A 23,824-nucleotide genomic window follows, 5' to 3' on the forward strand; every position below is an offset into this window, starting at 1 on the left:
TTCTGCTTTTCTAACAAGATCCCAGGTGATTCATAAAGTCCGAGATGGGCAGATCTTGAGCTGAGTCCTAAATCCAGTGGACTCAGCATCATCCAGGAGCTTGTTAGAAATGCAGACCTGAAAGCCCGGGGGGCTCAGTCGGTTAAGCTTCCAGCTCTTGATTTCAGCTCAGGTCATGATTTCACAGGCTTGTGAGATGGAGCCTTGAGTTGGGCTCCATGATAATAGCGTGGAGCCTGCTTGGGATTCTCTCCCTCTCTCTCTACCCTTCTCCTCCTCCCCACAAGTATCAGCGTGCGCCCGTGCACATGCCCCCCAAAATAAAAAATAAACTTAAAAAAAAAAAGAAATTAAAAAATTCAGACCTACTGAATCAGTCTGCAGCTCAACAAGGCCCTCAAGAGATTCCTAGGCACATTCAAGTCAGAGAAGCTCTGCTCCAGGAAATATGACAAAACAAGAGGGATGATGGGAAATAGTTGATGGGAGAATTCAAAGAGCAAGACCACAAAGGATGTGTAAAAGATTTGACGGGGCTGCTTCCAAAAGCCCGGAAGAGGTCACAGATGATCTCCAGTGTACTGGAGATCCAAGTACTTTGGATATGGATATACTGCATGAAGTTCCCCCTCTGGCTTGATATATTTGGGCAAAAGTCTTTCTATTATGTAGTATGCAATGCTTTTAATCAAGTGTCTTCACGTGAAAGAAAAGGAGAGGAAGGGAGGGAGGGAGAGAGAGAGGGAGGGAAGGAGGGAGGAAGGAAGGAAGGAAGGGAGGAAAGAAGGAGGAAGGAAGGAAGAAACTCGAGTGCCTAGGTGGCTCAGTGGGTTAAATGTTTGACTCTTGATTTCAGCTCAGGTCATGATCTCACGGTTCATGAGTTTGAGCCCCAGGTTGGGCTCTGCACTGACAGCCTACTTGGGATTCTCTCTCTCCCTCTCTCTCTGCCCCTCCTTCACTAGTGCTTTCTCTCTCTCTCTCTCTTCTCTCTCAATAAGTAAACTTAAAGAAAAAGAATTTGCTTTTTCTCCTTTGTTTTAGCTGATCCATTAATTCATAAAACATTTTCTCAATGTCTGTGATTGAGTCTATGTTATTCGGGGATCTCAAAAGAAAAAATCCAATAGAATGTGTGTGCGTGTGTATAGAGAAAGAGATTTATTTTAAGGAATTAGCTCCCAGAGTTGTGCAGCCTAACAAGTTCAAAATCTGCAAAGGAATCTGGCAAGTTGGAGGCCCAGGGCAGAGCCAAAGTTGCCATTCAAGTTTGAAGGCCACCTGTGTAGACCCCTCTCTTGCTCAAGGGAGGTCAGTCTTTTGTTCCATTCATGCCTTCAACTGATGGGAGAGGCCCACTGACATTGTAGAGGGTATTCTGTTCTACTTAAAGTCCACCGATTTAAATGTTAGTCTCATCAAAACTACTTTCATAGAAATATCCAGAATAATGTTGAGACCAAATATCTGGATGCCATGGCCCAGCCAAACTGACACATAAAATTAGCCCTCAAGGACCTCAATCTTTCTGAAGTCTACCTAATTAATATCTGTCACTCAGAGGGGTTCTTGTTAAGCAGTCAAGAATGATTGTTATCATTTTATTGAAAGATCCAGAAAAGAAAATTCTAGAATATTCTCGATGTTATGAGGGCAGTCCAACCTGATGCAGCAGATTCTAAGTTCTGCTTCTAATGTGCCACTCAGCAAACTTACTGACATTTTATTCACATAGAGCCATAGCAGAGAGTTTAGACTGTTGATTCCATCAAAATCTTGTCAATCCAATATGGATGTCACCTCCCTCCTGAGCCAGCTATGCCCTCCCTGATTCTTGTGTTTTCCTCTTCTCTGAACTCTTAAGAGGTTAAGTGGGCCAGGCTAGCCATTGGGTAATTACTAATGCTTCACACTGTCAGTTCTTTCAAGTGTATTCAAGTAGTGAATATCAAGTGTGAACACTCCTTTTAAATCTGTTATACCAGCATTTACCCATCCAAATGAATGTTCTCTTCTTCAAAGTAATAATTTATTCTAATGACACTGCCATTGCTTAAAGCATTTTTGAAATTCTCTAGAAACTCCCTTCAGAACTAGATGCAATATTCTTTTGAATTTCTTAAATAGGGGCATGACTTGGCTCCTTGAAGATAGATTGGGGATTTGAAACAGTAAAAAGACATTCACATTTGAGCTGATAATTAAGGTAGGCAGTTAAGTTAGGCAATGTTATCCCTTAGCCAAAAATCAAACTATAACCATGAGGTAATAAGAAAAAAAACCTCCCTCCTTCTGCAGATAATGTCTGGATTTGCATTCTTGTTGGAATAAATTAATAGCCTCCAAGGTGACTCTTGTACTGAGAGCTTCAATAAATCAATCACTTGGATAAATCAATCCTCATATTTATTTTAAACCTAGATTTTACAGTTTTATGTCATTAATTTTACCTCGGAAACTGGATCCTAAGTGTTTTAGATATTCCCTTTTTTGAACTTCTCTCATAGCACTCATTTTATTGTTCTTAGCTTGCATACCTGTCTTATCTTTAAAATTTTTTGTTTTTTAATTTTATTTTTGAGAGAGTGTTGAGTGGGGGAGGGGCAGAGAGAGGGAGACACAGAATCCAAAGCAGCCTCCAGGTTCTAAGCTGTCTGCCAGAGCCCGACATGGGGCTCAAACTCACTGACCACTAGATCATCTCCCGAGCTGAAGTTGGATGCTTAACCGACTGAGCCACCCAGGCACCCCACACACCTGTCTCCTTTATAAGACTGGATGCTCCTTGAAAGCAGGGGCTGTCGTTTATATCCCAGCACCCACCTCAGTGCACTGCACAGAGCAGGCACTCAATTATATGTGTCGCACTCATGGATTGAAGGAATGGGTGAGCTGAATGAATGGATGAACTACATGAATGGATGAATTGCTTAGATCATTGTTGTCCTATAGATTAGGATTGATTTTAAACTTAAAATATCTGAATTAGGCTGCATTTATACCTGGATTGAAGCCTCTTTTGCCCAGAAAGATCTGTTCCAATACACTTTTCGCCAATTTAAAGATTGCCCAACATTACTTCATTGTAACCCTTGCTAATAAATACATTAGCACAGTGCACATTCCTTCAGAAGCAGTTCATAAAACTTTGCCAAGTGAATACTGAATGAGTGAATGTATCCAATAAAAACTGCTTTTAATTCAATGAAAACACAGTCTTTAATTATAAAAGAAACTTTCCAGATTTTTAGTCCATTCTTGGAGTGATTATTGATGGTTCTTCTCAATTCAGCTACTTAAAAAAAAATCTTTGTCAATTTTTGTCAATAGAGTTTCTATTTCTTTTGGAAACATTTACTATTTGATATCTGCCTAAAGGTTTGTTTGCACTGACACTTATTTTACTGTGAACACTCTTCATCTTGTACTGAGTTAAATAACAAATGTTGAGCCTCTTCTGTTATTAAGGAAGAATTATTTTTCTTTTCTGGATGATCACTTATCAAATTCTGTTTCTTTTCTCCAAATACATCATAGATCTGTTCCTCAAAGAGCTCTTCTTGAGAAAGTAGCTGTGAAAACCACAATTCTTATCATAATTTGCTAAGTTACAATGCAAATCTACCACCTGCAAAGCAGGATGGAAAGATCACACATACACACTTGATCACAAATTTAATCGATCCCATGTTGAATGCTAAGAAAAGTTTTAATTGCACAGAGTACCCAACATATCAAATATAAATGAAGGGCGATCAATGGTGTTATCAAAACGTATAGTACAGGAAGTTGTTTAAAAAGAATAGAAAAAAATTATACTAAGGGCCCATAAATCTTCCTTATTATAAGTATATGTAGCAATTCATTTAGGCAGGTTTTATATGTAAATAGGATTTTTTTCTCTTTTTGAAGAACTCCATTGTAGCTATGAGATGAATAATGTACTAATGGAACAATGTATTATGGTAATGTTACAGCTTCCTTCTTTTTTGCTTTTAGTGTGAAGATTGCTAAAGGCTTATTTAAAATACCCAATTGACATAATGTGCTTTCAGTAGAGGACACTGCCTAGTATGTTATCTTTCCCCCATCACTACTGGGTATCACATTACCTGGCCTCTGTCTACACAGGCCACTTTGATGAGCTCAAATTTCAGGCAGTGGGTGGCAGGTTACTGTCCCCTCAACCTGGCCCGGCCTCCAGTGACCCTTCTCCTAAGGATGGCAAACATCCTTGTCTTCCAGTGAAAGGTGTCCTAGGCTTTTCGTCCAGCCACATCTGCAAGAAAATGGCACGGCTCACCACCCACTTGCTGGGTTTGGGTTCAGACGAGGAGGAGGTCCCGAGCAGAGGACAGCTGATTTACACAGTATAGACAGTCAACACCCAAGTCAGACTGGCCCCTCAAAGGCTTCCAGGGGGCAGCCAAGGGGCCCCCAAGGAGACTGGGGTTCTAGGCAAAGCACTCAGGGTGGCAGGATTCTGCTGCCCCCGCTGCCTCTCTAGAGAAGTGTTCAAAGGAGAGGACACTCCCCAGGCCACCGGGCCAAGGCCCTCCCTTCCTGGAGTCAGCTGCCGTGGGCCTGCCTGGGCACCCCCAGAGGAGTGGAAGACAGGAACTGTCCATGGGAGCACTGGGATCGGGATCGAAAAGCAGGTGGGAGTGCCTGTCTCCCCAACACCGCTTGCCCCCCCAGCCTTTTGTCTTGGCAACAGCCTGGCAGGTAGCAGTGACCGCAAAGTGTTCAGTCCAATCAGACAAATTGGTTGGGGGTCTCTTCAGATTCCAGAACACTTGGAAATTGCAATTCTGCCAAAAGAGCCTCCGTCAGAGATGATCTGGGTGACAGACTGCAGTTGAAAACGTCGTCTATCGAACCTGAGAAAAGTAACAAGGCACATGATCATCATCACGGTGTTTGTTATCATTAACAAACACAAAAACCCAACAGTTCCTTAAAACTCATACAACATACAATGTAACCATTTCAATAAGTAGCAGAGAACCTGGACTTCCTCAGAAAAACTCATAACCCTAAGCGGCTTTTCATGGCTGTTTTTCTCCCAGTAGGATGTGGACCATACACTTTTCCATGGGCTGGAGTAGATGTGTATGGAATTTTCTCACTTTTGACAAAAGGCCCAAGACAAAGGTCAGTTTTCACAAAGGGGAGAAGGGGACGGACAGACGGAGCCTAAGCTGATTCACCAGGGCAGGGCCAGTAGAGGCCAGGCCTGGCCTGCTTGCTGGGGGAGGGGGGCGCTGACACATCTCCCTTTTGCCTGCAGTGCATAATGATGGCTCAGGTGTCAGGCCCGGCTCAAAGAGTCCCTCCCCACTGCTCTGGCCTGGAAGTGGCCCAAGGCCTGACTCCTAGTCAACTTGCAAGGACACACTGTCCAACTTCACACACCCCTTGGTGTCCCCTGGATGGCAAGGGACATCCCAGGCAGCCTCACACAGAGGGCAAGGGATGTGAAACAGCAAGGCCAGTGGAGGGGCTGGAGGGACGTCACAGGAGGGATCAGGCAGCTGGGCCTACAGCCACCGGCCAAGTTAATCCTTCCCCAAAAGAATCAGTGTATAATCCCCCCCCCGCACCCCCCCAAGACTGCAGTGGAGCAAAGCACAAAGTGATTTTGTAAGGAACACCCAGACAGAGAAAGCTAAAGCAATGTGGAGGAGGGAGGGAGTTAGGGGGAGAAAGAGAGGGAAAGAGAGAGGTGGGGAAGGAGAAAGGGAGGAGGAAGAGGGAGAGAGAGACAGCAGGGCAGGAGGAAGCAAGAAAAGAGCAAGGAGGAGGAGAGTGAGAGCGTGCGAGCGCGCGCGCGCGCACACACACACACACACACACACGCGCACACAGGAGGGGAGGTGCTATCTCCAGGATAAGAAATACTTAGGAGTAAGCATTTTTGCTATAAACATTGGAAGAAAGCAAGCTTCATTAAATATAATTAGTGAAGACTCTTGTTTTTTACACCTGAATATTCTTTTAAACTGCAGGTTGGTAGAGATTGGTGATTTTTGTTTGTTTGCGTTTGTGTCCTTTCTTGCAATTAGCAGCAGGAGTCCTGGTTTGGTTCAAGGAAGTTGCTTGCCGGGGGCCAGACTCGTGGGACAGGAGAATGGGCTCAGCGGAAGACAAAGCCAGACAACACCTGACTGATGTCATCTGCCTTGGTCACAGCCAGACTGAAGTCTCACCAACTTCTGAGCCAGAAGCACTGGATATTAGGATCTAGAGTAAAGTGTATTAGGTGAAGCCTTCTCCAGAGTTATTCTTTTGTGGTCTTACAAACCCTTTCAAGGTTTTTTAAAGATACATATGGCAGCCTTATACAATCTTCCCGCAGGGGCCCCTGGTTGTTAACATTCTGTGGCCTTGAATATGCACATCAGGAAAGCATCATTCCTTCATGACATTCAAATTATTGTTAATGCTTAAATGACTAGTGATACATTTTTACATGAACAATGTATTTAAACATTATATTCTACATAATTATATTCTACTATAACTGCTATGTCAGAAAACTTTTAGGAGCCTAAGAAGAAAAGTCACTACATTTCTCACTTTTTATGTTCTGAATTCCATGATATTAGTTTTCCCTTTTATCAAGAGGCCTTTCTTCTTCTTTCTTTCTTTTTTAATGTTTATTTTTTGAGAGAGACAGAGATAGAGACAGAGCATGAGCAGGAAAAGGACAGAGAAAGATGGAGACAGAATTCAAAGCAGGCTCCAGATTCTGAGCTATCAGCACAGAGTCTGATGTGGGGTTCACACCTATGAACCAGAAGATCATGACCGGGGCCAAAGCTCAATGATTAACCAAGTGAGCCACCCAGGCACCCCGAGGCCTTTCTTTTTCAATGAATCGTCCACTCCCATGGTATTTTCCTAACCTTTTATTCAACTACCTTCCTCAGGTATTTGAGAATTTTTAACATACCTCTGGAAGTTACACTGAATTTTCGGTCAGAGAAACTGCTCCTTCGGATGAAAGATTCACTCATTTTTTCCAGAAATAATTTAATTGTCTCCTTCTTTTCTGGACTTGTACTTGACAAATTCAGAACTTTTCCTTCCACCTTTACAGTAGAATTGCTGAGCCCAAACCAATAGAAGAAATCAAATAATGCATCAGCTTTGAATTCGTATGCAAAGCTCAAATTTTCTCCATTAACCACCTCATTTCCTGGAGGGAAAAAATGTTTTACTGCTTCTTGAAAATCAAACTGAAAGAGAGAGAAGCATTTAATTAATGTCATGGCTATAATGTTATATTACAGAATTCTATATTATTATAGAATTATATTATTGAACTAACAACTGCCCAAATATCCAAAAAATCACATATCTTCTTACTTTTTCATTCTGACATGTTTTTAAACAGTGACTTTTGTTTTTTAAAAACGGAATCTTTGTATTTACATCCTACCCATCTGAAGCTCTTGAACTGCTTGGTCAAATTGACATTTTTACCCCATTTCTAATCAGTTGCTAGAAACCAAGTTCATTTTATTCATATTGATAATGAAACAATAGAAAATGTATGTGTCTGGTTATAATTAAGCTCTAGGGACTCAGCCTTGCGTGAAATGCACAGAGCCCTTTCTATGTGGTTAGCAGCCCTGGAATCAGATGGACGAAAGCTTACCTGAAGCCGGTAGCTTTCTCCAATCACTGAGGAAATGACCATGTCCATCCCTTGCTCTATCTGTCTTCTTATCTTGGGGTGCCTTGTGTTCACAAGAAACGCGTATGTTCTTTCTAGGAATTAGGAGGCAGAATTTAAATAGAAGTGTGCATGTGCGACATAAACATACTTCTTAGCATTTGATGAAGCAGTTACTGCCATCCTATTTGGAGATTTTGTTCATTTATAGCCTCCTTTGTGGCTTCCTCAGACCCTCACTGCAAGGCCTACCCAGATTTCTAGAAATGTTATTCCTGAGAACCTTGTAGCTGAAGGAAGCTTTGGGCAACTGTAGAAGCCTATTAGAATATCAGCTCCCCTAAGTGCACGTTGTCACTCTTTCCTCAAGCAAAACAAAACAAAACAAAACAAAACAAAACAAAACAAAACAAAACAAAACAAAACAGGGGCGCCTGGTTGGCCCAGTCAGTTAAGTGTCCGACTTCGGCTCAGGTCATGATCTCATGGTTTGTGGGTTTGAGCCCCGCATCGGGCTCTGTGCTGACAGCTAGCTTAGAGCCTGAGCTTGTTTCGGATTCTGTATCTCCCTCTCTCTCTGACACTCCCCTGTTCATGCTGTCTCTCTCTCTCTCTCTCTCTCTCTCTCTCAAAAATAAAACATTTTAAAAAAAACAACAACAACAAAGAACAAAAAACAAAAAAAGTCCCATTCCCTAATTATCACCAATGAAAACTGGGTCCTACCGTGTGCATCCAGCATGGGGAGCTCAAGTCCAAACTCAAGACAGCTGGTTTGCATGTCACAGCCTTGCTGGATATTTAAAGAGCGACTTGACTCTCACCAACATTTCCTCATTTGCAAGGCAGAGAATCAACCAAGTCCAGGGAAGGAAGCTGCCCTATGCCTTCCCACCCTACCCCCACACCCCTGTCAACCATCTCTCCCCTGTCCCCATCCTTCCCCAAAGACCTGGCATGCCTTCTGCTTGAGAGCTACTCCAAGGTTTTAAGGATCAAGGCAATTTGAGACTAAGTGTCCTCCACGACCCACCCCCAACTTTTCTCCACTGGGAAGAAAAGTCCCTCCCACTGTTTAAATAATAGCACGTCTCTGCCCCCCAGCAGACAGTTGTTTTGTAGGTGGTCATGGTGGTGGTTTGGTTTGGGGTTTTTTCTTTCTTTTGTTTTTAATTCCTTATGTCCAATTCTATACAATCTAAGCAAAGAGAAAGTTGTTCAGTAGGAAATTGAAATACTTTAAACCAACAGTCTCTTAACTTTTCTAGTCCCCAGAATCAAGTTCCACAGCCTTAACTGTCAAGGTTTTTTTTCTAGACAGATGCATAACATAGATTGCCACTCTCTGTTAAAGGCCATGGACTAGTCACTATGTGATTTTGAGACCTGAACATTTTGCATTTGCTTTGGGACTCAAACCTATGGTCCATCAATAATGAGTCTTACATCCCTCAGGAATATAATTTGAGCTAACTTTTGCACTAACTTTATTCATTTTATTTTTTTTTTTTACCCTTGTTTCATTTCTCCCAAATTGCCATTTTTGGAGGGCACTTTAAATCTAAATTACCTTATATCCTCTTTGAGATAGGAGATAAAAAAGCAAGCTATTTGAATTAACTTTCACACAAACCAAACCAACATCTTTAGGTTCATCAGATACTAAGGGCTACCACACTCCATGGTTGTGCTGGCTGGGCAAGTCGTACATCGCACAACTCTAGAGAGTACCGTTCACATTCATAGACATTGTCTATTTGTTTAGTTATTATGACAAACTTCTGGAAAGGATTAGTAAATTGTGTTGGGTTACAGGTGGCTCTTTCTAATTTTCCCAAAAGTGCAGTTTGGCACCAAGGTTAGACGTGTTACCTTACTTATAACTTTTATTATTTAAACTTGACCATCTTAAGCTTCTGTATCATAGAAGCTCCTTTTTTTTTCCATGGCTTTCCTCACAATTCCACAACACTGCGTTTCTGTACCTCCTTCCAGGATAGTTGTCACACAACTGTGTACCTTTTATAGGCTACCCGCAAATCCACAAATCTCCTGCACCACCTCCTGCACTTTCATTAAAATGCAAAACTGGAGAGGTCTCTTATTCTTTCTTAAGACTTCTCCCGAGAAAGATCGATGCAGGAGGTGTACTTGATACATCTGTGAATTACATTCCCAGAGAACTCTCCAGCTTTCTGGTCATCATCAAGCCAAATAACATCAGGGGCTCAGATGCTCTAACAAGCCCACTTGCTACCTCCTGTTCTGTTCCCAGCCTTTCCTGCCAAGAGAGCATTGTGACTGAATTACCGAGTGAGAGGAGAATCTAAATGATTCTGAATGAAATGAACAGAGAATCAGCTCCACGAATCTGAATGAGAACGATTGTTTGAGAAAGTCTATTTTGAATTTGTAGATCATTTCTTATTACCTTGGGCTCATTTTAGGAATGCTATTGGGACGCAGAATTAAGAAATTCTGCCTCTATCACAGAGCATTATGCCCATGACTTTCCTCACATAACACTGTGCAGGAAGCAGGGAAGATGGAGATATTCTCCTACCGGAACTGGAGGTAATAGAGGTCTTATCAGTAAATCTGATTTCTTGGAAGAAACAATGAAGAGATATCTCTCCAGTTGAAATCTGAAGGCCACAGCATGAAACAAAAAAGCCTCTGCAACAGTTATTTCTTTATCTTAGTTTTCTTGTCTATTAAATGGCTATACGCACATCATAAGTAGGATGACTATGCAACGTAGTCCCCCTGGGTTAGCGCTAGTTTATACCTTAGTCCCAGCATAATTAACAGTACCTACTTTCATGCTCAAAAATGTTCCCATTTGGATGAAAGGGGTATGGGGCTGTTGCGTCAATCAGTGACATGAGTGTGTATGCCTCACACATGTGAGTGTCTGGAATGTGGCACACAGTATTATATATCATCATCAGCATTCCAGTCATTTTTGCAATCCCTGTAGACTCCTAGCCCGATAGCACTTCCTACCTAGACAGGAAGTACAAGACAAAAACCCAGAGACAGATGGCTTCTGCCCTAGGATCATTTAGAGGTTCTGCAGGCTTGTGCTGTGCTTCAGATGCACCAGGATCCTCACCTCCAGTCTTGCAACAAGCTGACATCTACCCTGCCTACTCCATGAACAACTTCTACCTCATTGGCATGCCATGGTCCACAGCCCCAGGAGGCAGCATCAAACCCCAAATATTTATAGACTTACCTTTTGAGGTGTCTTTTTTGGTCTGTACATTAACAAAGAACAGCATTGGTTTGCTCAGTATAGTTTCCCTGTAGTCTTTATAATCGCAGTAGTTGGTCAGTTGCACATACCTAGGAAAAAAAGAGAGATAATTGCCAATGTAATATACCCTTGCATCCAGGGCAGGAAGGGGATGTTCTGGACGGGCGCCTGCCACATCCACAGAGCTTGTGAGAGCAATGGCATAACATGTGTCCTCTGGAGGCGGTCAGCTTTTGTAGGATATAAATAAATCCCCTCCCTAGTCAGCTAAGACATCAGGACATGGCCTGAAGGTGGCCATGGTCTTTGGGGTGGCCTGACACCAATCCTGGGCTCTCAGGGGCAGCCTTCGCTCCGTGATGGCCAATACCATCTATCTTTTGGGCTATAAGAGTTCGTTTGAAGCTGCAAGCACTTTGTCTCTCTGGATGGTGAATGAATTACGCTCAACTAGTGGGATTAGCTGGGTTCTCTACAGTCACCCTACCAAATTGGTGGGTCTGAAATTTTCCTTTTCTTCTCTTCCCCTCTTGCTTTTTCTAATTCCTAGAGCCCAGCCCCTCTATAGATGACACAATCAACCAAGAGTCATATGAACTAATTCATATCTCCCTGATCCTGAGCTTTGTGCAATGAAAAAAAAAGACTACTAATGTTAGAATTTTGCCCATGACCCTATTCAAATTAGCCTCCTTGGTTTTCATGCAGTACTCCAGCCTGGGAAGTTCTTTTTCCCGTTTTGACTGTCTTCCAGCATGTCAGCTTTCTCTCCCTATTCTACAAATTTTCCAGGTAGTTTCTAGGTTTCTACCTGCATCATTTATCAAAAGACAGATCAAGGTGCAAATGGCTTTCCTCAAGAAGACGGCTATTGTTCCATCCACACCTAAGCTCAGATGTCATATGGACTCAGGCAGACTGAATGGCATCCAACAAGCTGGAGGATGTGTCCACCACAGTCCCTCTTCAACACCGAACTGGGATCCCATTGATGAGCCCAGCGGTGTGCATCTGCAAGGAATGAATGGCCGGCCTGGTTGATGGCACAGGCTGCTTTTGCTGTGCTGTGATGTGTTTACTTCCTACATCTAGTCACAGACAGAGACAGCTCGAGTTCTTTCTGGCTTGTTGTCCTTCCAGTGCCTGACATGGAAATCACAGCCTTGGAGAAAGCTCCATTGCAGAGAGCTGTGACCACACAGCCCTCTTAGCCTCCCGCCCCACCCCACTTCCCATAACCTGTTTAGGGGGGCCAGCACACGAGATCCGGACCTGGGAATGGCTTGGGAGCACGTGGGAGAATATCTACCTCCAAGGCAGAAAAACACAGCTTCAGCTTGTCTGTCTCCCAGCTTGGTTTCTTAGAAATCTGTATCATTATCTCTTTTCTGGGGATTGTCAGACCTGATTTTGATAGCTTTTAAGACCTGACCTCTGATAGAGTCTCTAAAATGCTTCCTGCCTTGTATTTCATCAGGCTTTTAATGTAGTCTCTGCTTCCCACTCCAGGGACACTGGGGGTGATCAGGGGGCTTGTCCAGGAGTGGGGAGGGGGAAACAGGGCTGGTGTATTCCAGGGAAGGGAAGCAGGTACAGGTGTTGACATTCTGGGGTGGGGTGAGGAGGGCAGGAGTTGGGGGGGACCAGTAAGAATAACAAGGGAACAGACTGTAGAAGAAAATGCAGACCAGGGTTCTTCTGTCACCATTCTCCTGCCCTTATCCTCACCTGGGCAGCACAGTGCCCAGTGAGAATGGAGGGGGAGCATCTGACAGGGAGTGGCCCCTGTGTTCCATATCAGCAGGGAGAGAATGTTCCTATTCCTTTTTGTTCCAATTGGCCAACTGACAAAAGGAAGCAAAAGAGGAGGGAGAAAGGGAACGACCATTTGCTGAGTTCATTTGCTCTCATTCATTCATTCAACAGCATTCACTGAGCACCTATCTGGTGCTGGGCACCAGGTAGGCATCACACATGCTTGATCACACCTGAGGGGCTCAGGGCCTGTGAGGTAGGGCTGGGATAGAGGATGGCAGCATGGGAGTCCCCTGTACCCTCCCGACCCCTCTGCTGTTATCTTTTAACTATCCAGGACATGGGATGACTAGACAAGAGTGGCCTGGGAGAGGCCGCATAAGATCTGTGGTTGTGGGGGCATGGGGAGGGCACAGAGGAAGAAGAAAGGAAGAAAACTTTTGTCTGTTGTTATGGAAGGAAAAGGACGAATCCAACTGGAGAAAACATTAGCAAGGCAGACTCGTGTTGCTGGGGTAGTCTGATGCCGCCTGCGACCCATCCAGGGCAGATTTTCATATTCTTCTGCCTTGTTTGCCATGGAGCTAATTTACAGTCACTTAAGCATTTCATATCTTTCTCAAGGTGACTCCTCTGCTCTCTCAATATCCATGGTCTGAGTGTCATTCTCTAGGGCGCGCTCATGGCATTTGTGTACGGTGCGTTTAGAAAAACTGCCATCCCAATTACTATTCTGATGTCGCACATAACAGTGCAGTACTTGCCTCTCTGCCTACGAGACCCATTGAGGTCCAATTGGAGGGATCCTCGATTTTATTCTGATGACTCCACAGCTTATGGGAAAAAGATGAAAGGCTCAACTTAGAAATGATCACTGGTTGGGACAATCATCGGTTTTCCCCAGAATTCTCTGGAATGTTTTTTGGAATGCTAGGGGGCTCAAAGAGCTGTTGTTTCTCATGATCAGAGAAGGGGGAATGGGCTGGGAGTGGCAAGGGCTTCCAGATACTCACACACTCGCTGAGTTTAATGCATAACCTATACACGCGTCATCCTTTCTGGAGTCTGAATTTAATAAGATGCTCTGAATAATAAAACTATGCTCAACATAATTTAATTTTCCTTTGATGATTTAGAGGCACTTTTCGGATCTTAACGGGGCTGAAACATCACCACGGAGCATGTCAGTTATCACTATGCCACACATGTGTGAAAATGCGATTTATATGAGAGCTCTGTAACAGAATTTACAGACAGGCGATTGTAGCAAGATCCCTACTTAATGAACTCTATTTAAACCAGGACACAAATAAGAAATACCTTCTTATTTCATCATTCCCAGCCTTCCAGCCATGGTACAATGGTTAAATACCTTGAAATTCCAGAGAAATTAATAAATGTGAGTACTCCTTTGGAATTCACTGTTACAAAATTTAGATATGTAAGCCACTAAAATACGAAGAGATTGTGGACCTGGCTGTGAAGTCTCACAGGTATCTGAGTATCTAGCATTCAATCACTGGCTTTATTTTAAGATGAGCCTTACCAGACTACATTAGGGAATAGTGATTTCATCTTTAATTGTACATATTTCTGAATTACTAATGCAAATGCTGCTTCTTATGTACTGGATGCTTACTGTATTTGCTGAAATTATTAAGGATGAAAAGCAAATAGTTTAAGATAGCTCCCTCTAAACTCTCATTTCTTCATTGCTTTTATCCTGTCCCCAAAATGCTTCTAGGCTGAAACTTTCTATACCTGGCTTTAATCCAAAGATTGAAAGGCAGACCAATGTGACTATCTTTCAAATGCATAGTGATTTTATTTTTTTTCTTTTTTTATTTATTTTTTTTTGTATTTCTATTTTACTTTTTTTTTTTTTTTACAAATAGTTTGTTGTCAAATTGGTTTCCATATAACACCCAGTGCTCATCCCCACAGGTGCCCTCCTCCATGCCCATCTCCCCCCTCCCCCCCACATCCATCAGTCCTCAGTTTGTTTCTCAGTATTCAAGAGTCTCTCATGGTTTGCCTCTCTCCCTTTCCTCCACCATTTTCCCCCTTCTTCTCCCCCATGGTCCTCAGTTAAGTTCCTCCTAATCCTCCTATATGTGCAAACATATGATATTTGTCCTTCTCTGCCTGACTTATTTTGCTAAGCATAACACCCTCAAGGTCCATCCATGTTGCTACACATGGCCAGATTTCATGGTTTCTCATTGCCATGTAGTATTCCATGGTATAGATAAACCACATCTTCTTGATCCATTCGTCCGTTGATGGACACTTAGGCTCTTTCCATGTTTTAGCTATTGTTGAGAGTGCATAGTGATTTTAAATGAGATCTAAGTCATGCCCTAATTGACTGGCTGTGTGAACTCGGCTACAGAGCCACATCTCACTGTGACCTTGAGTGAGTTACTTAACCTATTGGAACCTGTGTCCTCATTGATAAAACGGATGTAACAGTATTTCTTTCTGTGTGAGGATTCAATGCAGTGCCAGTAATACAGATATATGTACTTGGCCCATAACAGATGCTCAACAAGCACTGTCAGTATCTTTAATCTGGGCAACTCTGCTGACCAAAGGGTGCAGTTCTATAAACTTGTGCCACACAACCAGGGCTGTGTTCATTTAAGTGACCAAGAAAAAGGACAACATTGTGTCTGAAAACTAAGTAAGAGGTTCTCCTTCCTTGCCCCAATTTCTTTCCTTTATGTTTCAGTGTGGAAGGCTAAAGCTAAAGCTTAATGAAGGCAATGCCTGAAAGATGAGATGAAGAAAGAACACTGTATTTTTGCCTCTAGCGGATCAGGAGTGGCAGAAAGCTCATTCCCCTCTGAGATGCCTACCTTTCTCTGGAGATTGCTTCAGGATTTACATCACTTCTAGATCAGTCTGAAACGCTGCCCCAAATTTCCCTTGGCTCTAGCAATTTAGTGCTCAAAGGCGCATAAGAACTCAAACCTACAGCTTCCATCTGAGGAGGGGGGCTGTGCATGTGGGTCTCTGCGTGTGTGCATTTAAAAAAAATATGGAGAGTGGAGCACAGAAAACGAGGAATGCATATTGAGACGGGCCTTGTGGACAAGTCCCAGAAATCGCTTATCGCTTTCATAATCCTTTGCTATGACACTAAGCTACAGCGTTCTGCCCTTGGGAGCAAGCAGGATGGCCCTGCTTTGTTTCCAGTGTTAACGTGACAGCTTTATGTGAAGCCTCAGCCTAAGCTGTCAGACAGATCGTTTTCTTTCACTTCCTCCCCTCCTTCTGCCCCAACTCTAGGGAAATGAAGCAATAGTTTCAGATTTATCACTCTCCTGTCTGCTGATTCACATACAGGATGCACATGTTCATCTAGTCATTCATTCATTCATTCATTCATTCCTGATGCTCAGTACATGGGAAGCGTTGTCTTGGACAGAGAATAATGCATCTGTACATCCATTTATTCATGCAATAAATCCTTACGAAGCACATGCACTGCACACTGGGGACACAGAGAGGCAAAAGGAAACAGTCTGGCTTTCAAGAAGCATATAGTCTGTTAGGAAGACCTAAGAAAACGCACCATTTCAATACCAAACCATAGAGAGGTAAAACGGTGTTGTTTAAAGCCTGACCATCAGCACTGGCATCACCTAGGAGCTGGTGAAACTGCAGAGTCCTGGGTTCCTCCCCACTTTTATTCAACCTAAAAACTGTGTTTTAATAAGATCTCCAGGAGACCTGCATGCTTATTAAAGTTTGAGAAGCACTGGGGTGCCTGGGTGGCTCAGTCGGTTAATACTTTGGCTCAGGTCATGATCTCACAGTTCGTGGGTTCAAGCCCCACATCGGGCTCTAGCTTAGAGCCTGGAGCCTGTTTCAGATTCTGTGTCTCCCTCTCTCTCTGACCCTCCCCTGCTCATGCGCTCTCTCTCTCTCTCAGAAAAAACAAAAAACAAAAACAAAAAAACATTAAAGTTTGAGAAGCACTGATCTAAGACATGGTCCCTGCCATTAGAGGCTCACAAACTAATGTAATGATTCAAACCTACAAATGCAGGAGAAATGCACAGCTCTCTGCATTCATGTGTTCAAGCCCCACAGGCTTATGCTCCAGTTATGTAAATAAGAAAGAGCAAAGCGGGAGGGGTCTGGAGCTGGAACCATTTACTGAGATGAGACAGACAGGAGGGACTGTTCTGCCAGACGAAATGTGCCACCGTTGGGTGGGCCAGAGCAGGAAGGAGGGGTCCCTAGCAGAGGCATGGGAGGTCCACTCCTTGGGGACCATGGGTCAGCTGTGCTCAGGTTTGCAGGCAGACATCTGCCAGGGACCAGCTGAGCTGAGAGGAGGAAGCAGACCAGAGTGTGGCTGGGAGGCGGCGGCAAGGCTCCTGAGGAAAGAACGCAGCAATAGCACAAAGCTTTGGAATCATCAGATCAGGGGTTGATTTCTGTCTCTGTGACCTCAGCTTTGTGTTTTTAGCTTTGTTGAGATTAATTTCTTCACCTGTAAACCCTGGCTAACAAAAAGTACCCCCATGAGGTGGCTAACAGATTAAATAACGCACGTGAAGCGCTTGACCTAGGCTGCGGACATGTGTCAAGTGATCGATATGTGCCAATAACTGTTTTAAGGACCTTATAAATGTAAACTCTGAACAACTACCCTGTAAGGTTGCCGGTATTATAATTTCCATTATACACTGAATCACAGAGATTACAACATCTCCCAAGGTCCCTCAGCTGGTAAGCAGCAGAACTAGGATTCCAACCACAGCGATCTGGCCCCGGCCACCATGCCCGCCCACACTCATTCTAGACTGCATCACCATCATTACCAGTCCTCTTGGGCAGCTGTTATCCCAGGCAGGTCACCAAATCCGAGACTCAGACACAGGGACCAAGGCCGAGGACCCATGCTGACTGACGGCACTGCACATGGCAAACGTGGCTGCAATGCTGCAGTTGTGTCTATGTCTCTGCCTCCCGTTGAGGGTCTTCCGGAGAGGTGGGCCTGGGCCAGCAGACAGAGCCCAATGGTTCACACAGCAGGTGGAGGCAAGACGTACCCCTGAAAAATCTACCGAGGCTCCAGCCCTGATTCCACCCTCACCTCACCCACATGTCTCCCTGCTGCCCCCTACACCCTCTGCCCCAGGTGGGTGTGACTGCCACCATCTAAGAGCTGGCCTCATATGGGCAGAAGCAGCTCACATCTCTGATTTTAGCAGCTTCCTCACAACCACTGGATTTCCCTTCTCTTCCAGACTGATTATCTACAATGTGTCCTGTCTGATGTAAGTTCAGTTCTTTGCTTGTAGACTCGGGAGACTTTTGTCTACAACAAGCCAGAATTCCCTCCGGCTTCCAGGTGGCTGTCTAAAAGGGGAGGCTTCTTGTTAGGCAATGCTATGTACAAGCCCTCCTGCTATGACTCCCCAGCACCTTACTTAGGTAAGTTATTTAATCTCTCTGTATCCTAATTTCCTCATCTGTAAAAAAAGGGAAACACCAATAATGCCCACTTTGAAGGCTTTCAAGAGATTAATAGCTGTAAAATACTTTGTACCATTCCTGGTACTCAAGTAAACATTAACAGCCTCCCATTATTATTGTTATACTTATTTTTATTACCCAAATAGCCTCTTTGATGCTAGGGAACCTTTGAAAAGGAGGATGGAGCTCCTATTTGCCAAAGTGTGCCACTATCACTAAGAGGCTGCGTCCAATTACAGGAAAAACATATATGGGCGCGCGTGTGTGTGTATGGGCACGTGTGCAGGTGAGAGTTAATGGTTACTTTTAACTGGAATCCTGAGCAGGGTTTGTGTGTATTACAGCTGGAAATTCTGAGCTTGAAAGAAAAAATAATAATAATAAAGAGCTTGCCATGAATCTCCCAAAGTTAGGACAAGTTTTTAAAGAAGGCTCTCAGGAGCTCTGCGGCCCTGGTGGCCATCCCTGTATCTCCCCTCCACCCCAGGTTCCCTTCGGTTTATTTAGTAGGCACCAATTTGGAAAAACATTCAAAAAACGTTTCTGAATGTCAGAAAACACATCCCACTAAGTTGGGCCACCAAATCTCCTCTTGTCTGAATGAGTGAATCCTATAAAGGTCAGGGTCAATAGCCCTAAGTGTTTTCTTTAAAGACACAGCAGCACACATTTCTGAGGCCTCAAAAAGGAAATCCTGCTTACACTGTAAGCTGACCCACACCAAAAATAGTTGTTGAATGACAACAATAACTGAATTAATTAATAGACCAAGGTTCCTTAGCTTGGATCCAAGTATCTCATAAATTACCTGGATGGTCAGCAATATTGGTGTATATATACAGCTCAGGAGAGATGGTCTACATAAATTCTTGAAAGCTCTATAATCTAAAATGATTAATAATCATTGCTTGGTTTTTTCATTCCCTGGCCATTCTGGGGACTGTGCTTGGTTGGGGGACCATCCTTCACCTAAGGTAGGAATATGGTGGCCACAGGAAGGATGAAAAAGGTGTTGGATTCCATCAACTCTAGGTCCCAACTCGTCATGAAAGGTGGGAAGTAAGTGCTGGGGTACAGCTGACTGTGAAGATGATTGACAATGCAAAGTCAAACTGGTCATCCTTGCCAACAAGGATGCCAACAAGGATCTGCCCAACCTAGAGGAAGTCTGAAGTAGGGCACTGTGCCAAGTTGGCCAAAACTGCTGTCCAGCATGGCAGTGGCAATAATGTTGAATTGGGCACACCATGCAGATAACAATTAATGCACACTAGCTATCACTGATCTAGGTGATGCTGATCTTTAGAATTGTGCCACAACAGGCTGTTTAAAAGTAAATCATGCTGTTTTTCTTTAGCTAAATGGGCCAAAGCTTAAGGAAGGAAGGAAGAGAAGGGAGGGAGTGATGGAGGAAATGAATCACTGCTTTGGAGTAATATTCTGAGAGAGGAAGCTGTATCCTTTCCCCTAAACCAAACTGGATAAATTTGGCAGATCTGAGTAGACAACTTCGGATGTCTACATACCGACTATCCACCCACTTTCTAGTCCATGAAGACAAAACTTCTCACGGCCCTCCACAGCTCAGTCTTCCCTCCCTTTCTAGAAGGCTCTCTCCATCCAGACCAGGTTCATCCTTCAGGACTGCACACCCACCTATAAAAGCCTACCTCCCCTGCCATAGCACATCCCCTGATAGGAAGACAGATCATTCCTTCTATCACCCAAATTATTCTCAGATGCTCCCTGCTCTTTCCCAGGGTTCAAAGGCCCCTACTCAAAAGCTTTGACAATGAGAACCCTGTAGCTGAATCCTGACTGCACTCTGGTTTGTATCACCTGGGCATTGTTTACTTTGGACTCTAAACTGCCAGGGGGCCACTGCTGTTTAAGAGTCTTTTGTGTAGGAGGTGTTCAAAGCAAGAGTTCAATAACCACACTTCTCCATCGTTTTAAATTCTGCCCCACTGTTTGCTAAGCCTAAGGAAGCTGGCTCTGTCAAAACACTAACCTAGAGCTTCAATTAATTCTGGACGTCTTAAGTTTTCATACTCTATTCTCAGATGCAATGGTTACCTTTAAAAAAAAAACTCTTTATAAATATAACTTCTAACTCAGTTCGTCCCATAGTCCCCTGTGTATGGGTTGGAATTTTCAATTCACTCAGAAAGGGAGACATTCTTTTTTTTTTTTTTTTGGTGCAAAAAGAAAGGGTGAAACTCTTGCTGCAGAATGGTTTTTCAGGCATTCAAACCCCTTGCTCTCTTTGTAGGGCAAAGCAACATTTTCCCTAGCAGCTTTGAAGACGGCATGTTAAATATCTCATTTTGTTGGCTTGCCCTTCTTGGTTCCAACCACCACTTACGAGGTATTAGGGTGCTGCTGTCTTTCCCAGTAGCAAAGACTTTGTAGCCTAATAGCCAGGCAGCTTACTCATCTCTGATTCATACTCTAGACTGCACTGTCCACTTCCCGGCACTCAGTTCCACAGCCCAAATATAAAACACACACCCCTACAGACAAGCACAGGGTAACCTCTGGATGGCATGAGGCCTGTAGAATCCAGCATGAAGCTCCCTCCTTCTTTACCCCATGATGATCAAAGCCTGCTTAGAATGGACCACAGCCTTGCAGGCTGCAGATTTCCTAAGAAGTGCATCAGACACTTAAGCATCCTGGGCCCCCTCCATCACATTAGGTTTGGGCCCCTCTCTGCCCCAGGATCCCAGAAGCTCCAGGCATTGGGAGGATTTTCCCAGAACTTACCTGCCCATACATACTGCCCGCAGGGCCCTGGGCTGGACCTGACTGGGCTATGTTCCTTTCTCGGCCATGGTTTATTTATGTTTTGAAAACCAAGGCTGGCCAAAGATGGGAGACTTTGAACTTCTGCACGCTTTTCCACTGGGGTCTCCTCACTGGATAAAGCCAGTAAATAACACAGAATCGAGCATCCTCTCCCCTCTCCACAAATCCAAAGCCAGGGCGTGAGTCTCTCCTCAGCAAACATCCCCTGAAGGGTGTGCCTCCATTTGAGCTCATCTGACCCAGTTAAGGAGCCAGAAAGGGAAAGATCACCCGCCAGTTACGTGCTCCCCACCCAGCCCTACGCCACGCGCCTGTCCTGATGCCCTCCTGGGCGGCTGCAAGTGGCAGCTGAAAAACGTCAGTACTAAGGCCAGGACGGGCTGGGGCCGCTGTGCACCTCCAGGTAACCTTAGGAGTGAGGCGACCCTAGAAGTGGCAAGAAAGAGGGGGAGTTCGGGTGGGGACGGGGTTGGCGGGAAGCCAGCTGGGCCAGCCAGGCCACGACAGCAGGGTGGAGGCCTCTGCGGGGACCCGGCGAGGCCACCCACCTCTTGATGTAGCTGCTGAGGCGGTAGAGCTGCCCGTCGAGGCGCACGCAGCCGTCGCAGAAGACGNGCGGCCGCCCGCCCCTCCGGGGCCCCGGGCACGACCCCAGGCCGAGCGCGCGTCGTGTTGGAATTTGGCAAGCTCTCGGCCGGCCGCGCCTGCTCGCCGCCAAGGGTTACTCATCCCCCTCGGGTCCGCAGCTCCACACCCGGGGCTGGGCCCGCCCCCGCCTGGCCGACGCGGCCGGGGGGTGGGGTGGCAACAGTCGGCGGCAGAGCGGAGCATCCCTCCACTCTCTACACCCCGCACCTCCGCGGGCCGGTGGAAGAGGGCGTGGCCTTCTCCCGGCTCTCCCCGCGTCTCCCTGCGTGGGGTCTGGGGATCCGCGGAGGTGCGGGGCCTCAGCCTTCCGCCCTCCTCCCCCAGGCGGGTCCCGAGTTGGAGTCAGTTACCAAGCACTGCCTCCCAGCCTGTTTTCTGCCCTTTCCCCCCAGCACGTCACACCCTGCATCTTTGTTCCTCTCCCTGATCCCTCCGCCTGGACCTCTACCATGCGGAAATTCCACTGATCATGTCACTTTTCCATAAAGCCTTCTCGAGTCCGCCGTGGATTTCATTGCTTCGCCTCCGCTTGCGTCTCCGGCACATGGCCCACAGGCCTCAGTGCGCGGAGCAGTTGGGCCTGCCTCCTCCCCAGCCTCCTAGCAGGCTAAGCTCTCCGAGTCCCGGAATCTATTTATATGTTGAGTCAGTCTATAGATACTGGAGCGCCAGCCATGTGCTCATTCTGTAGACATAATGAATATGCTTGGTCTCCTGAAGTATGAGAGGACCATCTCATTCAATTTAATTAAAGAACTTGTTTCCGAAATACCCACTAGGAGCCCGACAATACGCAAATTCTGAGCGGTTGAGGACGAATACACGCGAGCCCTGCTCTTACCGAGCTGACAGTGTGGTCACAGGGGGTAGGCAAGCATTTCAGCAGTTGCCATGTACGAAATAAAACGTTCTGCAGAGGATAAACCTGGATTTCTGGGGGGACAACTCAGCCCAGTTTTGAGGAGCTGGGGAGGCTTCCTGAAGTAGGTAAGTTAGAACACTAAACTGGATCTTTTAAAAAGTTCACTAGAATTTAGAGAATATTTTTAGTTTGTCTGTGTGTGTGCCCAGCATGGACCCCTGCATAGGTTTAATCAGGTCGAATGAAGGGCCTCTCGGTCATATCTCATTGCAGTCCCAGAATATAAATGAATGCCATTCACTCCTTTCTCCAGACATGGGTCTCTTTGCCCCAGGATCAGTCCCCGTTGCTGAGTCTCTCTGAACAAATCGAATTCACCCAAGATGCATTGGCTACTACTGAATCAAGCATTTGTGGGGAGGAAGGGGAAATCTGTCTTTGAAACAAGCAGCCAGGGGGATCCTTTGACAAAGTGAAGCCTGAGGAGCACTGCACAGAGAACAGGTGTGGTCAGGGGTTGAGGCTGTAGGCAACATCCAGAAGCTGGGGTTGTGTTCACAGGGAGGGATGTAGCACCAGGTATATATACCCATCACACCCTACGGGGCATTCATTCTTGCCTCTAAAGACATCAAGATAAGTGCTATAATAGATGTATTGTATAATAGATGTATGAGAGCAGGGTCAAAGGGGTGGTTGGTTCTACCTGGGAAGCCCCAGGAAGAATTCTCAGAAGAGGTGACGAGTGGGCTGGGCTCTGAATACAAGAGAGGAGCTTCCAGGCGCGGGAGCACTATGAATGAGAACTTGGGAAAGAAGCCTGGACTAACCCATGCAAAGAGAAAGTATGGTTTCTTGAGGGTAGCTGGGAATTCTGTACGGCTAAAACAGATAAGGCCTGTTTAGGGTGAAAGGGGTGAGTCTTTAAGAGATGAGGCCAGAAAGGGAAGTTGGAGCCAGATTAGGATAGGCTCTCTAAATTGTCTAAGAGTTTAGATTCTTGAGGCAATAGGGCAACTTTGAATGTTTTGCAGGAAGGAAGTGATATAATTATGTCCGAGCTCAGATAGACACGTTTGGTTATGGTCATGTAGAAGATGTTTTAGAACAAGGAGATTGAAGGCAAAGAGACTAGAAAGGAGACCAATGTAACAATCCACCTAAGATCTAATGAGAGTCTGACTAGTTTACACAGCAGCTCTGGGAATGAAGATGACAGGGTGAATTAGGGGCATTTTTGAATCAAGATCCAGCAGGATTTTATGAGCAGATAAGTGGAAGAGGGAAGAGAAAAACAAAGGAGTAGAGAGAGATATTT

General features: G+C 45.0%; 1 protein-coding gene across 1 annotated transcript; it reads right to left on the reverse strand.

The window, feature by feature from the left end:
• Positions 1-3,244: 3,244 nt before the first annotated feature.
• Positions 3,245-22,190, reverse strand: MEDAG (mesenteric estrogen dependent adipogenesis). The gene is made up of 6 exons (XM_077745411.1): positions 22,093-22,190; positions 21,545-21,700; positions 10,920-11,029; positions 7,664-7,776; positions 6,956-7,241; positions 3,245-4,880 (listed from the first exon to the last, which is right to left on the reverse strand). Exons 1-6 carry the CDS (start codon positions 22,188-22,190, stop codon positions 4,756-4,758), a joined length of 888 nt encoding a protein of 295 aa, XP_077601537.1. The 3' UTR covers positions 3,245-4,755.
• Between the last annotated feature and the right edge of the window lie 1,634 nt (positions 22,191-23,824).

Source organism: Crocuta crocuta, unplaced genomic scaffold (assembly GCF_008692635.1).
Source record: "Crocuta crocuta isolate KB4526 unplaced genomic scaffold, BGI_CrCroc_1.0 scaffold258, whole genome shotgun sequence".
In the NCBI taxonomy this organism is placed as follows: Eukaryota; Metazoa; Chordata; class Mammalia; order Carnivora; family Hyaenidae; genus Crocuta; species Crocuta crocuta.